The 16735-nt window shown below is 38.7% G+C and overlaps 3 protein-coding genes across 7 annotated transcripts; 2 read left to right on the top strand and 1 right to left on the bottom strand.

Moving 5' to 3' along the window:
• Window positions 1-42: 42 nt before the first annotated feature.
• Window positions 43-3722, bottom strand: LOC113537508 (proteasome subunit beta type-8). Of its 5 annotated transcripts, none has more exons than XM_026932015.3 (7): window positions 3648-3722; window positions 3207-3397; window positions 2593-2734; window positions 2325-2436; window positions 1861-1990; window positions 437-641; window positions 43-212 (listed from the first exon to the last, which is right to left on the bottom strand). In XM_026932015.3, exons 2-7 carry the CDS (start codon window positions 3351-3353, stop codon window positions 124-126), a joined length of 825 nt encoding a protein of 274 aa, XP_026787816.1. In that variant the 5' UTR covers window positions 3354-3397; window positions 3648-3722; the 3' UTR covers window positions 43-123. The 5 variants fall into 5 exon arrangements, with proteins under 5 accessions (XP_026787816.1, XP_026787813.1, XP_026787817.1 ...); XM_026932012.3 differs by having other exon boundaries at window positions 3652-3722; XM_026932016.3 differs by having other exon boundaries at window positions 3207-3356; window positions 3652-3716.
• A 2448-nt stretch (window positions 3723-6170) lies between these two features.
• psmb12 (proteasome 20S subunit beta 12) lies at window positions 6171-11749 on the top strand. Its single transcript, XM_026931675.3, has 6 exons — window positions 6171-6310; window positions 8263-8333; window positions 8470-8601; window positions 10099-10228; window positions 10512-10656; window positions 11398-11749. The coding sequence occupies exons 1-6, from the start codon at window positions 6269-6271 to the stop codon at window positions 11523-11525; spliced, it is 648 nt and encodes a 215-aa protein (XP_026787476.1). The 5' UTR covers window positions 6171-6268; the 3' UTR covers window positions 11526-11749.
• Window positions 11750-13076: 1327 nt separating this feature from the next.
• On the top strand, window positions 13077-16450 carry psmb9a (proteasome 20S subunit beta 9a). Its single transcript, XM_026931645.3, has 6 exons — window positions 13077-13544; window positions 14106-14173; window positions 14456-14587; window positions 15337-15466; window positions 15584-15725; window positions 15830-16450. The coding sequence occupies exons 1-6, from the start codon at window positions 13488-13490 to the stop codon at window positions 15955-15957; spliced, it is 657 nt and encodes a 218-aa protein (XP_026787446.1). The 5' UTR covers window positions 13077-13487; the 3' UTR covers window positions 15958-16450.
• Window positions 16451-16735: the final 285 nt, after the last annotated feature.

Genomic DNA, 16735 nt, shown 5'->3' with positions numbered 1-16735 from the left:
CTACAGGAAATGCCATCTAAAAGGAAATACCATCTTTTAGAGTTTAGTTTGAAAACTGTCTTTATTTTCTTTAATGAATTGTGTCAGATACAGGGTTTGTGTAGTATAAAATCCCATGTGGGTTCAGAACATTCCTTTCCTGTACTCATGGATTAGATCGGATACGTCCTCTTTGCACACCTTAATCCAACCGTCCTCCTTCATGTGATAGACTAAGAAGATATAAAAGAACACAGAGACATAGTCTGAGCATTAAGAAAGCACTATGTATAACATATAATGGTCATTTTACTTTACAATGCAGTCCAAAATAGTAAACAATCATTTATTTACCCTCATGATCACTAACCAGTACTTTTAGACAATAAATATTTGGGCACATCCTTATTACAAATTCCAGTTTTAAGTAAGTATGTAATGGATGGATATCACTTACGGTTCACGACTCCACCAGAGTAGGCGTCTCTGTGTGTGGCGTGAGCAATGCCACGGCGGCCAAGCTCATAAGCCTCTTCCACAGTCATATCCTCACGGTAGCCACTGTCTATCACCCCGTATGCATAGCTGTTCCCACAGCCCGTGGAAAACATCTTCCCTGAGAGACGCGTTCCGTTGTCATCGACATAATACAGACCAGGACCCTGCAGGTGCCAATAAAAAATCAGGCAGAAGTGTTTGTATGCATGCTTAAATGAACACAAAGCAATTTTAACAATTAGCAATTTTAGAGTAATGCCATAGAGGAGTCATTTTTGTTTCCCCCAAAAAATCATTCTATCAATGCTTTTTAGTACTTTTTCTTATTGTTGCAATAAACGCAATAATCATTTTCCACCACAAAGATTCTTCTATGTAGTGGTAATATTTATGATGGGAAAATATTTTAGGTCTCTGTGACACTGTTAAAATGTTCTCCTATATGGAATCACTCTAAAGAACTCTTTCAGGCACATTATTTTTTAAGAATATAGGAGAACTTTAACTCTGAAAATTTGCTAATCTTAGGTTAACAATTAGTCATCTGACAGATGCTTTCAACTGAACTGTGCGGATGAGGCTAATGCCAACCATGGTATTTCAACTCACAATTTACCACCTTAACCACTGGGCCACCTCTACTCCTAATCTTGTAAGGCGAATAGAAAACAACAGGACTGACAGTGGTCTCTTCTTTCTGCAAAATTATACTAATAAAAGGAGGAACTGGTAATTGGTAAGAGGTCTCTCTGGCTTTTTATGTCTCATTGTCTCCTGATCTTCATTTTTGCCCACACACTCCTGCCTGCACGAGAGTACAAATGTTCTGTACCTGCAAGATCACAATTCCAACATGAACCTCTACCTCTGACATCTTTGAGCATTTCACCATGACAAGAGGGTGAATAACATTACCCCTAGTGTTCAGAACAGATGCTCTGCTACACACAAGACACAAAGTGTCAGTATAAGGTTGTTACACTGTCATGTTTTATTTACATCACTGCTAAACTCTGGATTAGTGCTACAGGAAGCATTAGGAATGCAGGTACTATAGATGTTTTTAAATCAAGATTAAAATAAATTTGTTAATATAACTTTTTTTTTGAGGAGCAGAGTGGAGTTTTGTAGTTTTTCTGATTGTGTGACATTTCTTAGACTGCTCAGTTGAATATTTTCTTGAATATTTTCTTTTGGAAAGAGTGTAAATAAAAGCTTAAGCAAAAGAAGATGGATAATTATTTCATTTTTGCTAAAATGGAAATCTACCTAATGGAAGATGTGTCTGTCACACACCTCTCCCTCGTTTGGTTGAGATTATTATTATTAGAGAAAAAATTTGTTTAGTGGGCCTTTAAGACTCAGACTACACGACTGCTGTACCTTCTTGTCCCAGCCACAGATCATGCTACCCATGGACAGGCCCATGCCTCTATAACCAAGCATCATGTTGGACAGCAGCTTGGAAGCTGCAGACACTGAGATCCTCTGTTTGTTACGGAGCTGGTAAAGCCTGAGGACATACATGAAACACACACACACAGATCATTAAAATGTATTGTGAAACCGATATTCAAATAAAGGGGAATGATGCCATAATCAGACATGTTAAAATTTTCATGTTAAAAAATACACAGTGTGATGGTACAATCTTATTTTTAAGGCTGTATTATATAAAATATAGCTATAAGATATGGCAGTTATGCTTGGGCATATTTAATCCACTTTTTGGGGTACCCAGTTATAAACACACACAGACACACACACACACATGCACACACACACAGAATGGTAACTTTATCCTGTTGGGGATTCACTCCACCTCTTCAGATTTTGCTAAGACAGACCTGCACTCCTTAGCCAGAAGCCTCTCCCAATACTGACAGTCTGCTGCACTACCAGACATGGTGCCCAGCAGGTAAGGGTTGATCTCTATCACCTTATTCGCCTCCTTTGAAGCTAATAAACACACACAAAAAACACTGACAGTAAGGTTAAAAAAGCTATTTAGGATTATGATATAATTTGTTGATTTGTACACTGCATCATTCTGAACTCTGAGGATCTGCCTTTACGTGAATGTACTTCATGTTGATGAGATGTGAGCATGCTTACCAATATAGCGTCCAGCTGAGGCCCTGGAGTCGACGGCTACAATGACGCCATGGCGGAACTTAAAAGCCAGTGTCGTGGTGCCGTGGTTCAAGTCTATTGATATCCCATCATCACAACTACATGATTTCAGAAAGGCTGACGGCTGAAACACGAGGAAGAACATTTATTTGTATGACTGCCGTCAATACATTGGGGGTACAGAGAGTTTATATATACTCAGTATGTGATGAGTGATGTGATGAATGCTTGTCTATAGGCTAGTGCTTATTGGTGTCATTGCCTTTATTTCAGCCATGTAAGCTACTTTTCTATACAGCCTAGACCTTGAGACAATGTCTTAAATGTAACACAAGGTTTTGTATGCTATACCAAGTCAGGAGTGACTGACTTAAAGCTCATTAGGAATAAAGCAGGACTGCTGTTGTTAGGTGGAATATAAATTTCAGGTAAATAGTTGAACACGCATTAATCAGAGTGACTTGGCTGTAAGAGAGAACACCATTAAGGAAGACATTATAGACATTGGTTCTTCCCACATTCACTGTAGTATAGGCGACTGGACAAAGAAAGGAAAGAAATATCAATTTAAAAAAAAAAAAAAACGTAGTGCTTACATCAACCCCAACTGGTACAGCAAATTCCTGACATTTTGTCCCAAAGCTGTAGTGGCTCAGTCGATCAACAAACTGCATCCGGTTTGAGGCGAACTGAGAGCCGAGTCCGGAATGAGACGAGGATCCACTCACTTCCAAAAGGGCCATGCTCTGTTTAAAACGATGAATAATGAATAAAAAAAAGCAAATTCCTGAAAGAAAAAAAAAACAGACTTTGTGAAATATGATATGTCCATATGTCTGAACAAAACCTTCCACTTACTTTCGAAACCGAAAGCTCAAACGATGCTGCTTTATTTTACTTTCGCTTATGACTAGGTTGTTTTACCGTATTTATTGAAAAAAAATGCATAGAAATGTCAAACGTCTATCAAACCCCACGTTTTTTTTTTTTCATATGAAAATTACAAAAATGAGGTTTTAAGAAGAAAAAGTCCTCACCTACCTGCCGGGTTTAGCGCTCGGCTGTCCAATGAGAGCAGCTCGTCTGGTCACATCCTCAGTTTTCAGGAAGACTTCCTGCCTGCAGGTCGCGCTGTGGCTCTTTTTACTTCACACGTGCACGCGTCATATATTACAGTCTGGTGGTAAATTATACAGACAGCTCGAAGACAAAAATAAGTCATATAATAAGGATGAATACATTTATGTTGAAATATGGCACACATAAAAAGGGGGAACACTGTGGAGCTGGGTTGTACTGTAATTTCATAGGATGGTATTATAACAATAATAATAATAATAACAGTAATTACAACAACAACAATATTGCTGCCTCACAACTTCAGGGTCCCCAGTTAGAGCCTGAGCTCAGCTTTACAAATTTTTGGGTACATTGGGTACTCTAATTTGCCCCTGTGTAAATATTAATATTAAAAATACTGTTGTTGATCGAATATGGTTTCACACAGTTTCATAGAAGACTGGTATTCCTTCAACTACAGCAATTGTTCCCTGAAAATGTAAATTCTGGCCACCCGGTAATTAATAACTTAAGTCAAGCCCTTAGAATAGAAACACATACGTCTAAAACATATTTAAAATCACATTTGCTTGCTATCAATGTTGAAAACACCATATAATCAATGACGGATTAAGAACACAGATGCCCATGGGCAGTTACACTAACTCACCTTCACTGCAAGCAGCAATGGAACACTGGTGGTGCTGGAAGCAGTCTTGACGGTATCATAGACAATTATACTGCTGAATCATTACATCAACCAATGCTGCTCTCTCATTCTCTATATATTTTTTTCTCTTAGCAGCTCCACTACTCCACTTTCACTCCATTTTCAAATTTTCCAGGAATCACCCAAATGTATATGTAGCTAATGAATATGCATAGATGCATGACTGCATTGCTTGACTGGTCTAGGTATAGTCTTCAGAAAAATGAAAACCAATAAGACTGTGTTCAAATCTGTGAAAAGTCAGAAACTTTTTTTCATTAAAAAAAAAACTTTTTAAAAATTAGGCTACATCTCATGACCCCTTTGGACTTAGAAGCCCATAGGCAACGGCCCTAAGGTTAATCTGTCATTGCATATGATAACATATTCAGTCAATGGTGCAGTTACCACACTGTTGGCACCCAAACCCTGCACATTAAATATCTGACTTTAATCAACTGCTCTGAAAAGTATATTTCACAAAGAAAAGTTGTGGACTGTAGCCTACACTGGCTTTGGAGTCTACATAATCTCATATGTTCATGTATGTATTGTGCTTTATGAGGAAGGAAAGGCACTGAGATTATTTATATAATCTCAGTGCCTTTCCTTCCTCATAAAGCACAATACATACATGAACATATAAACCAGTTAACAGGAACAATTATGTACTTATGTATGGCTGTAGTTTACTGACAGCCAAGACATAAATCAGAAAATACTTCCAAAACCACACATGTAGTTTAATATAATAAGGAAAATTATTGCTGGAAAATTATTCCATTATTAATAATGGAAATATGCTAAACTCTGTGCTGAATTTCACGCCAGTGACACCGGACCAAACTAAATAAACTAAATGTTCTTTCTATATAGCCTAAGTTCAGACTGTGTCCATAGTCTGAACTGTCTCTTGCAGTAAATCCAGCTCCAGATGAACTATATTCTCTGTCAAAACTGGGGTTGTATCTTGCTTATATTTCTCCTTTCTGAGAAAAGACATTATTACATGTTCCTCTTGAGTCTGTATGGATTCACTGGTTTCTTCCTACTTCACAAAGATATAAGAGTAGTTGGATTGGCTATGCTAAATTGCCCGTTGGTGTGAATGAGTGTGTCAGTGTGTGTGTATGATGCTGTGATGCATTGATGTCCCATTCAGGGTGTATTCCCAACTCATGCTAAGATAAATGAATGAATGAATGAATGAATTTCAATTTCAATTTCAATTTTCAATTTATTTATAAAGCACATTTAAAACAACTTTGAACGAATGAATGAATGAATAAATTCCAGCAGTCAACTTACTATATGTTTGGAGCAGTGTAGTGAATTTTGGCACACATTTTGTCAGCAACTACTTCAATGGAGGTGACCCTTGTGTCTTGTATGCTCTTGTAGGCTGACTGGCATGTCCAAATTATCTGTAGTGTGTGAATGTATGTGTGATTGTGCCTTGTAATGAGTTGGCACCCTGTCCAGGGTGTCCCCTGCCTTGTGCCCTAAGTTCCCTCGGATAGGCTCCAGGCTCCCCGAGCCCCAGTGTAGGATAAGTGGTACAGAAAACGGATGGATGTTCAAAGCCTTGCTATGCTTTTCTCACACACTAATACTGTTAAAGTAAAAAAAAAAATGTAAGTTTAACCATAGATTGTTGAGCTGTTGAAATTAAAACCTGATATAAGTGCTTTAAAGATATGAAACTGCACCATTTCAACAGAAACCTTTGCAGCTTCATGTATTCAAATGAAGGCTGGTTTGGCTGCAGCTACACTTCTCTGGCCAGAGATGGCGCTTTAAACCTGTGTGTGTGTGATCGCAAGACACCGGGCTGTTTGCACTCCTAGTTTCCTGAAGCTAATCATCTAAAACTGCCAGTTCTGTGTAACTATGGACCCACCAAAATCCCAGAGTAAAGGTGTCAGCACAGGAGTAAGTACATCTTACTGTGTCATTACTACAGGCTAGCTATAGAGGCTCATTTATGACTAGCATAGACAGATGGACTTGAGGAAAGCTCGCATAACCAAAGCAAAAACTGACCATGAAAAACTAACCACATTGTCAAGGCTACATTGTTTATTGCTCATTTGATGATTCGATGCTATTGCTAGCAGTAATATATCGCAGTTTTGTCGAAACATATGTGTTTTTTGTTGTGTTTAGTTACTTTCACTTTCATTTGGAGAATGGCGCCTCTAGTTCTGTCTCTGAAAACAGTGCTAACCTGTAGCTTTCCTGGTGTCTGAGGTGCTACTCTCTACCCTCATACCTGTAGTATGTTCCTCTGAATGTAGGATACCTTTAAACTGATTTAAGGTACACAAATGGACATCAAGGACCTGTTCTTACTTCAGTTTTATACGTTAAAGTTACACTACATGCACAGTCAAAGATACACACTAAACAACCCTGCTGAAAAACAACAGAAATCCTCATAGAATTTGTAATGGTTTTAATGGTTATAATGGGAATTGCATTGGTTTTAATGGAAACTGTAATGGTATCCTGTGGGTCGCCCCTTTGGGATAATTTGTTGCTGTCTGTTGATGGCATGTTATGTCTAGTGGATACCATTAAGGACCAATAATTGTAATGGTAATGGTTTTAATGGTTAGCTGATGGTTTGTAATGGTAATTGTAGTGGAAACCATTAGAATTTCTAGGATGGTTTCTATTGTTTTTTTCAGCAGGGGAATTCATTCATTCATTCATTCATTCATCTCCAGTGTACCGCTTCATCTTGATCACAGCTGTAGTGGCTCTGGATTCTATATGGAGTGGGATGGGACACCAGTCCATTGCATACTAGTCCATCAAGCACACACTTATTCACACCCAAAGCCAATTTAACACAGCCAGTTGATCCACCACCATGTTTTTTGGGAGCTAGGAGGAAACCGGAGAACCTGGAGAAAGGCTTCATGGACATAGGTTAACATGAAAAACTCCACACAAACAGTATCCTGAGCTCAGGATTAAACTTTGGAGGCGGCAATGGTAATCTCTGCATTACTGTGTTGCCCGAGCATGGAGCTCTGTATCTTTATGGGTTTAGCTGTAATGTCATGATACAAAATAAATACAATAAAACATTGTAGCGATATAGGGAAGAGATTTGTAATTAACCTATATATACTTGTTATCATGAGAATGTATTATTTTTGTTCTACCTTTCAGCAAATACACTTAGGGACCACTTTATTAAGTACATTCACGGTACATATTAATACATTCTGGATTTTAATTGCACAATTTGTCAGCCCGCCTTTCTTTAGTCTTTTGGTGTAAAGGGACCAGCAAGGGACCAGGGACATGATGTGAGTATGTGTATAATGCTGGTATGAGTGTATCAGATGGTGTAGCATTACTGGGATTTTTAAACTCTTCAGTGTTACAGCTGGGTTGACAACACTTCACCAACAAAAATATGCAGCGGTAAGAAACTGGGACTGATGAACGCTAGAGGACGAACACAAGTTGTGTATGCAAGATGATTGGCAGTTTCAAATTGTACATCTACAATTTGAGCCAACAAGTGGCCAGTAGGTGTAGACCACAGCAATACCAATACACCAGATACACTTGTGTCATCTCCATACACACCACAATGTTAGCATCACTGGTGTATTTCTAAAATAATAGTCCCTGTAGTCCCTGTACCTTTCCTTGGATGGATCAGGATCGAGTCAAGAAGTGTTAGGGGGGTTGAGTCCAATTTCAAGGCCAAGCCTAGTATGCATCAGTCTGTGACAATACAGTTAATACAGAAAATGTATCAAGACTAGAGAGTGCCAGTGTAGAGGGTGCCAAGGTCACTAGGAATTTTAATATACAGTATGTAAAAAAAAAAGTTAACTTGACACTCATACCCTTTTTTGCAGACTACCATAGTAGCAGTAAAGTACAATGGAGGTGTTATCATTGGTTCAGACTCCAGGGCCTCAATTGGTGGGTGAGTAAAAAAAAATATTCTGAAACCAGTATATTGTGTGTGATAAATGCTATATTTAGAGTATGTTCAATAAACTCCTGACCCAAACTTTAGCCATGTTTTATTTTCTGTTTATTTCTTGTTTTTTAATTTATAGGTCGTATGTGTCATCTAAAGTCATTAACAAGCTGATACAGGTTCATGATCGGATATTTTGCTGCATTGCTGGTTCATTGGCAGACGCACAACATGTCACAAGAGTGGCCAAGTTTCAGCTGTCTTTCCACAGGTAATTATCAATAAACTTATTTAGATTTAGTAATGTACAGTTGTTATGATCAATAATCCAGCACTTCACTGTAAACTCCACTAAGAACAACAGTATTTCATTTCATTTTAATCAGTTTGGACACACAAAAAAAATGTGTGTGTGTCCGTGTGTATATATCTACCTATCTGTATGTTCACTGAGCACTTTATGAGGATCACCTGTACACCTACTCAATCATGCAATTATCTAATCAGCCAATCGTGTGGCAGCAGTGCAGTACATAAAATCATGTAGATACGGGCCAGCAGCTTCAGGTAATGTTCACATCAACCATCAGAATGGGGAAAAAATGTGATCTCAGTGATTTTGACTGTGGCATGATAGGTGGTGCCAGACCGGCTGGTTTGAATATTTCTGCTGATCTCCTGGGATTTTCATGCACAATAGTCTCTAGTGTTTATCCAGAATGGTGCGATAAAGAAAAAACATCCACTGAGCAGCAGCTCTGCAGAGACGCCTTGTTGATGAGAGGGGTCAACAGAGAATGGACAGACTAGTTTGAGTTGACAGAAAGGCTACAGTAACTGAGATCACCACTGGGTACAATTGTGGTGAGCAGAAAAGCATCTCAGAATAAACAACTCGACAAACCTTGAGGTGGATGGGCTAAAACAGCAGAAGATCACGTCAGGTTCCGCTTCTGTCAGCCAAGAACTGAAATCTGAGGCTGCAGTGGGTACAGGCTCACCAAAACTGGACAGTTGAAGACTGGAAAAATGGTCTGCTGAGTCTCCATTTTGGCTAAGGCACACAGATGGTAAGGTCAGAATTTGGTGCCAACAGCATGAATCCATGGACCCAACCTGCTTTGTGTCAACAGTCCAGACTGTTGGAGGTGGTGTAATGGTGTGGGGAATGTTTTCTTGGCACACTTTGGGCCCATTAATACCAATCAATCATCGCTTGAATGCCACAGCCTATTTGAGTATTGTTGCTGAACATGTGTGACTCATCTTCTAATGGCTACTTCCAGCATGATAATGCACCATGTCGCAAAGGAAAAGTCATCTCAAACTGGTTTCATATTTATATATATTTCATAAAGTCTTATGGGACAAATTCCTTTCTAAGACAAATGGAAATAATAAAGTTAATGGTTTTAATGCATTTGACTTTTATTAAATATTTGTTGTCTTACTGTTTGCTTTTTTTTTTTTTTTTTTTTTACAAATTTGATTAATTTGTTTAATTTTAGTAGTTCATCTTAGGGATTTTTTTATTGTTCTTTTTTCTCATCCTTATATCTATTTAATTTCACTTTACTCGTTTTATGTTCTATTTTCCCGTTTTTTTTAATCCACTGTCATAATTTGTATGTCTAGTTTAAACAATAAGTAAAGTTGCTATTATTATTTATTTTAACAGAAGATTTGTTCAGCAGCATTGCTCAGATTTATACTATGAACTGTCTATCAAAGCTGTTTCTAAATGTTTCCCAATGCCTTCTCTCTGTAGTATACAGATGGGGTCTCCTCCTTTGGTGAAAGCTGCAGCCACTGTGCTAAAGGAGCTGTGCTACAGTAATAGGGAAGATCTACAGGCTGGTTTCATCACAGCGGGTTGGGACAAGAAGAAAGGGCCACAGGTATGATAGTGGTTTACAGTATATACTCAGATAAAGGCTGGAGCTACAGACTCAGATAAGAGTCACAGACGACAGTAATTAATATGGCTCAGATGGAGCCTGTGCAATTACAGACTGAATTCCCCACTGGAAAGTGTCCTCTAGCCTAAATCAGACCATTAGGGACAGCATTGTAGACATACACCCGTACAGTACCCAGAACAGTATCATCACATTTTAACATTCTGTTAAATCTGGCACCATAGCCACCTTTATATGTTTTCATTTTGTGTGTGTGTTTTAGGTGTACACAGTATCTATGGGAGGGATGCTGATTAGTCAACCCTTTACCATCGGTGGTTCTGGTAGCACATATATCTACGGCTACATGGACGCCAAGTACAAACCTGACATGAGCCGAGAGGAGTGCATTCAGTTTGTTACAAATGGTAATAAGCCCTTGTAAATTCAATAGGCCTATTTAAAGCATATTACTGAGTGACTGCTATGAAACTAATGGGAAACGTTGATGTAATGTAGATAACGTTATGTAGAGTAAGCAGTGTGTGAGGCTGGCCCGCCAGTGTGAGGCTGGCCCGCCAGTGTGCCCGGGATGTTAAGGGGCTAACCAGCACTACAGAAAATTAAAAAACTGAATTAGAGCTACAGAATAATTTAAATGTCATACTTAATAACATACTTTTCTCCCCCTTTAAGCAGTGAATCCAGTTTTAATTTTTTTTTTGCACAAAGCTTCATCAGGAGTACTATTAAGAATTTAAAATATAAAATAGTTTTGATTTACCACATTCTTGCTCACGTCATGATTTAGTATGCGTTATTTCATTGTGTTAATGTCTTCATTATTAGTCCAAAATAGTAGAAAATGTAAAAAGTAAAAATGAAGAAAAGCCTTCTATTAGCAGGTGTGCCAAAACATTTTACTGGTAGTGTATATAACTTGTGTTGTAAAACACTCATTCTGGGACGCTGTTGAATTCTGAAATTTGTTGACTAACACTATTATATTTCCAACACAGCCTACAGTGAATGATTTAGATGTGTTGTACAACATCTAGTCAAACATAATTATGGTGATATCTTACCATATATCACTAATGTTTAACACACTCCCTGGATGTTGACCTCTCTCTCTTTCTGTCTCTCTCTCTCTTTCTCTCCCTTTCCAGCTTTGGCATTGGCTATTGGCAGAGATAACGTGAGTGGTGGCATCGCTCATTTGGTGGTGATTACCGAAGGTGGAGTTGATCATGTGGTTGTTCCTGGTGATAAATTACCAAAGTTCAGTGATGAATAACTGATAAAAAAAAAAACAGAAAACTCTGAGTAACTACTGTGATATTCTGAAATGGTAGAGAGAGTACACTAATGTAGTATGCTTGTTCAAACCAATTTGCAATGACAAAATAATTACTATTACAAAAACACCATGTAGTGAATAAGAAGCCATTTGTCCATTGGGGTACAGCCATGTTCAACATTAGATTTTCTAATAAAATTTCTTTTGCTTAAGAAAATGAAGCAATTATCTCCTTTTGTGGTTTATTCAATTCAATTGCCTGACATTCTTTGACAGATGAGAGGTGAACATTTTGCATAATGTTATTTTGCAGTTCATAAAGTCTCCATATTTGTGCTTTGCTCTCAGCATTACCATTACTGAAATGTAATCTAACCTTGTGCAAGTAGTAACTTTAAGTATTTTTTTAACATATTAGCCACTTTCTTGCTGTTACTGTTACAATTATTTAAAAAAATCTTTTACTTATAAAGTTTTGTCCACTAGGTAATAGGGGAAGTCTTGGAACAAGAATTGATAACACCTGTCAGATGTCATACATTCTGTTCATGTTTAGAAATATTTTTGGATATCTCTTATGTTTTAAAGCTTGTACTGTGATGGTGTTTACTGTTTTTTGCATTTTTAAAAAATTATTTTTCAAATGCATGATAAGCATTTGGGGTGGTGTACAATACACCACAAGGTCCAGCAATACATTTGGACAATATGCAAGCTGTAGACAGTCCAATCGATCAGTTACTTTTCCACCATGACAGAGGCACCAGGACAGGGGACTTTGTGAATTACTGCTCATCAGTAGCATGACCAGCTGTGATTTTTCTCTTATTAATTTTAATAGAGAGAAAAACAGAGATGCTGATGCAAGAATGAATGTTTATAGCTACTGTAACGTAAGTGATAACATAGACTAACTTGTCTCATTGATGTTCCACAACATTAAATGTAACTACACTATAAACAGTTAAAACATAAAAAATGTAATTATTGGAGGTGGTGTGGTGGCACAACAGGTAGTGCTGCTGTCTCAACACTCCAGGGACTCTTGAGCTCAGCTTACTGTATGTGCAGAGTTTTGCATGTCTTCTCTGTGTCCATGTGGGTTTTCTCTGGGTTCTTCAGTTACCTCCCAAAAACATACAGGTAAGTGGATTACTGACGGTAAATTGGCCCTAGGTGTAAATGCGGTGAGTGTGTGGCGTCCAGGTGAGGGGGTGTCCCCGCTTGCACCCAGTGTTTCTAATTGCTGGAAAATTGCTGTGGCATAAAAGAAATAAAACACTTCAAGACATGCTGTTATTTTGAAATAATCAGCGTTGTGTTTTATTCCCTACTTAACTAGTTTGCATATTAAAATGTTCATGTATTTGGTGGTATTATTTTTGCTCACTTTGTCTTGCAAGAAAAAGCAGATTAAAGCTTTTTCTCTTCACCAGAATGAATGAGGAGGGATGAGGAAATTTCAGCCTGTTTTATAAGGTTTATTACATTGGTGTATTGGTGATTACTGCTAGCTGTATAGTTCATGCAGGTGTTAGCTTAGCAGCCTCGACAGGCTTCCACACAGGCGCAAGTTACTTTCGTTTTCAACTCGCGGAACGAAAGGGGAAACAACGAACAGCTCCTGAGGAAAGCTGTAGGCCTTGCTATTGTCACAGGCGTTTTTAAAAACAGGGCTTAATTTTTTTTTAAAGCTTTAAACGTGTTGTCTTCGAGTGGTGTAGTTTCTCAGCTTCGCCTCATATCGAGTTTCTGTTCTGCTTGGCGTCGGGGCGCGCGCGCGGTGCGTGTGTGTCTGTGTGTGTCTGTGTGCGTCTCTCTTTCTACGTGTGTGTCTGTGTGTGTGTGTGTGTGTGTGTGTGTGTTCTGCAGTGACTGTCGGTAAACTTCGGTCATTTCCACCGGTTTTAGCTGCTATAGTTGTAGGTGAGCTGATTTAAGGCTAAAGCAAGCATCATAATGTTGGAGGAATCATCATCGCAACCAGGCTGGCTGAGTGAAGAAGTCAAAACCGGGGTAAGCAGTCTAGTCCACTGAATCGTTTTAATCAGCTGCTGTTTAATTGAGGCATCTTATATTGTACTTCTACATACAAAACAAGGTGACCTGGTCAGACATAGGCTTCTATACATGTATATCTTACTTGCCTATTCATTTTTTGTGACTATAATGCACAGGATTGGGGGTGGGGGTGGGGGGTTTCGGTGGCCCAGTGGCCAGCACACTCGCCCTGCACCTCCACGGTTGGGACTCGATCCCCGCCTCTGTGTGCATGAAGTATCCATGTTCTCCCTGTACCTTGTTCCTTCAGGCACTCCAGTTTCTTCCCCCAGTCCATAGACATGTGTTGTTGGCTGACTGGCATCTCTAAATTGTCTGTAGCGAGTGAATGTGTGTGTGATTGTGCCTTGTGATGGGTTGGCACCCCATCCAGTGCATCCCCTGCCTTGTGCCACAAGTCCCCTGGGAAAAGCTCCAGGCTCCCCACAACCCTGTGTAGGATAAGCAGTACAGAAAATGGATGGATGCACAGGAATGATATTAGGTGTTAATTCTGCCACACCACTTTGTTTTCAGACTACAATCATAGCGATTGCGTTTGCAGGCGGAGTTGTTCTCGGCTCCGACTCACGAGTGTCTGCTGGGTAAGAAATTCATCCCAATATTATGTTTAGCTGCTATTTCTGTGAATTTCACAAAGCCAAGCTGATTTAGAAGACATTATGACAGCATTAATGAGCTCTGAGATTAATTTTACGGGCTTTAGTAATGATTTCATGCATCTTCCTTATATTTTATCATTTTTCTTATTTATCAGTTCTGTCAACACTGGTTTACCCATATGAATCTTCTCCATCAAAATAAGATGTATTTGTATTATTTGTACTGAAATCCTATGACAAAGTTTAAACTATTTTTCATATTAGGGAGTCAGTGGTGAATCGAGTTATGAACAAACTTTCTCAACTACATGACAAGATCTACTGTGCTCTGTCCGGGTCAGCTGCTGATGCCCAGACCATCGCTGAGATAGTCAACTACCAACTGGATGTGCACAGGTACTGATCACCGTTACAATACTGTATTTCTTACATTCCTGCACCTGACACACAATATGGGATTTAGACTTGGTCAACAAAACAAACACAAAAAAAGCTAGATGAAAACCAACTTTTGAGGATTTTCTTCTTCCATTACATCCTTTTAGCTGAAAGCAGGTGTCTTTTAGGTGTCTTTGGCCCTAAGTTAATAGGATGTTACAAGTTCACACCAAACATAGTACTTGTCCATGTAGCTGCTAACATTTCTTATTTGCCTTATTAATCAAGAACCCACACTTAGATGCCCTTAATTTATTACCTACTAACCATGAGATATGATACACCTGTTTTGGTTGCATTGTTGAAATAAATCAGTTTACCTACTATATTGGTTCAACTAACTTCTGACTACAACAGTGCTCAGTATACAGTACACAACAGTATACTCACAATTTACAACAGTATACTCACAATACAACAGTATACTCACAATTTACAACAGTATACTCACAGTACAACAGTATACTCACAATTTGTTCTACAATAAATACAGCTTAACATGTATCTCCTATATTAGCAAACCCTTTTAGCAGGATATAAGTTAGAGCTCCAGGTTTATACGTTGGGGAGATACTTATATATGATGCTCCTGTGATTTTTTTTCCAGATGGCTAGTCAGTTAATTAAATTTTGAAATGCATACTCTATGAATCACAAATTATACATTGGTTTGCCTTGATAGACCTTTATGTGTATTTGTGTAACAGTATTGAGGTGGGAGAAGACCCCCTGGTTCGCTCAGCTGCCACATTAGTGAAGAACATTTCCTACAAGTACAAAGAGGAACTATCTGCACATCTGATTGTTGCAGGTTGGGATAAAAGAGGTGGGGGACAGGTGAGTGACAAACTACTGATTTGAATGGTGCAGCTATACTGAAAATGTAAAGTGTAAATCTATGCTTAACGTACATAATATGTCCTAAATTGCTGCTGTGTGTTTATATGTTTATAGGTGTATGTGACATTGGACGGCCTTCTATCTCAGCAGCCGTTTGCTATTGGCGGCTCTGGTAGTTCATACATCTATGGGTTTGTTGATGCGGAATACCGGAAAGGCATGACACGAAAAGAATCCCAGAAGTTTGTTGTAGATGGTAACATTTTTTTTAAACCTATGCATCATTACAGAACAGAAAAACAGCAATATGCCAGCTAGAGGATTTCTTAATCATACGTCATTTCTGTTCTCTCCTCCTAGCACTGACACTTGCTATGAGCAGAGATGGTTCTAGCGGAGGCGTGGCTTACCTTGTTACCATTGATGAAAAGGGAGCGGAGGAGAAGTGCATTCTGGGAAATGAACTACCTACATTTTTTGATGAGTAACAGTGGCAAAACAATGTTGCTGGGTTTGGTAAACGCTGCATTTATCTCTTTATTAGGCACACAGGCCATGTCGGTTAACCCTGTAACAATCTTTCCATAGACAATTTTGTACTAATCTTCCTTATACCCTTTACATTCAGTTACTTTTATGTCCAGAAGATTGCTGTTTGGAGATTATTGGCTGATAGACTGAATAAACTGGAGATTATTGGCTGATAGACTGAATGCAGCAGTAACACTGAGGTGTTTCAAAACCCAAGCAATGCTGTTGAACTTGGTCCACTTGTGTCAGTTCCACACACACTATTATGCCAGTGTCACTGCTACACTGAAATTGGTCCATCACTAAAATTATCTGATCAGTCAGTATGTCTAATAAATTCAGCTACATTTTACTTTGCCCTAATGCACTGGAAGTGTGTTCATGTTGACATTAAGATTCATTAGTTTTAATTTAAGTGTCACAAATAAATGCAGTTCCACAAACATCTCATGTATTGATCTTTTTCCTTTTTGACCTTTGCTAATTGTCCTCAAGTTTAGATACAACAGAATAAAATGTGAGGCACAGAAGAACATTGCTGCTTTGCAGCTCAAGGGTCCCTGGTTCTAACTTGTTCTTGGGCTGCTGTCTGTGTGGAGTTTAGCATTTTCGTCCTGTGTCCACTTGGGTTTCCTCCAGTTTCTCTGGTTTCCTCCAGAAAACATGCCAACAGGTAGATGGGCTATGATAAATTGCCCCTAGAAGTTAAGGAGTGTGTATGTGTGTGTGTGTGTG

Source organism: Pangasianodon hypophthalmus, chromosome 26 (genome assembly GCF_027358585.1).
Source record: "Pangasianodon hypophthalmus isolate fPanHyp1 chromosome 26, fPanHyp1.pri, whole genome shotgun sequence".
NCBI classification, from domain to species: Eukaryota; Metazoa; Chordata; class Actinopteri; order Siluriformes; family Pangasiidae; genus Pangasianodon; species Pangasianodon hypophthalmus.
This window is presented reverse-complemented; position numbering and strand designations above follow the sequence as displayed.

Excerpts from the sequence above, each read along its gene's own strand:
- LOC113537508 (XM_026932015.3), bottom strand. The coding sequence starts at position 3,353 with ATGGCCCTTTTGGAAGTGAGTGGATCCTCGTCTCATTCCGGACTCGGC. Across the intron at positions 2,437-2,592 it reads CTCAGCTGGACGCTATATTG|CTTCAAAGGAGGCGAATAAG; the intron begins GTAAGCATGCTC and ends TGTGTTTATTAG. Across the intron at positions 1,991-2,324 it reads CTTCTGGCTAAGGAGTGCAG|GCTTTACCAGCTCCGTAACA; the intron begins GTCTGTCTTAGC and ends GTATGTCCTCAG.
- psmb12 (XM_026931675.3), top strand. The coding sequence starts at position 6,269 with ATGGACCCACCAAAATCCCAGAGTAAAGGTGTCAGCACAGGA. Across the intron at positions 8,334-8,469 it reads TCCAGGGCCTCAATTGGTGG|GTCGTATGTGTCATCTAAAG; the intron begins GTGAGTAAAAAA and ends TTTAATTTATAG. Across the intron at positions 10,657-11,397 it reads CATTCAGTTTGTTACAAATG|CTTTGGCATTGGCTATTGGC; the intron begins GTAATAAGCCCT and ends CTCCCTTTCCAG.
- psmb9a (XM_026931645.3), top strand. The coding sequence starts at position 13,488 with ATGTTGGAGGAATCATCATCGCAACCAGGCTGGCTGAGTGAAGAAGTC. Across the intron at positions 14,174-14,455 it reads GACTCACGAGTGTCTGCTGG|GGAGTCAGTGGTGAATCGAG; the intron begins GTAAGAAATTCA and ends TTTTCATATTAG. Across the intron at positions 15,467-15,583 it reads ATAAAAGAGGTGGGGGACAG|GTGTATGTGACATTGGACGG; the intron begins GTGAGTGACAAA and ends ATATGTTTATAG.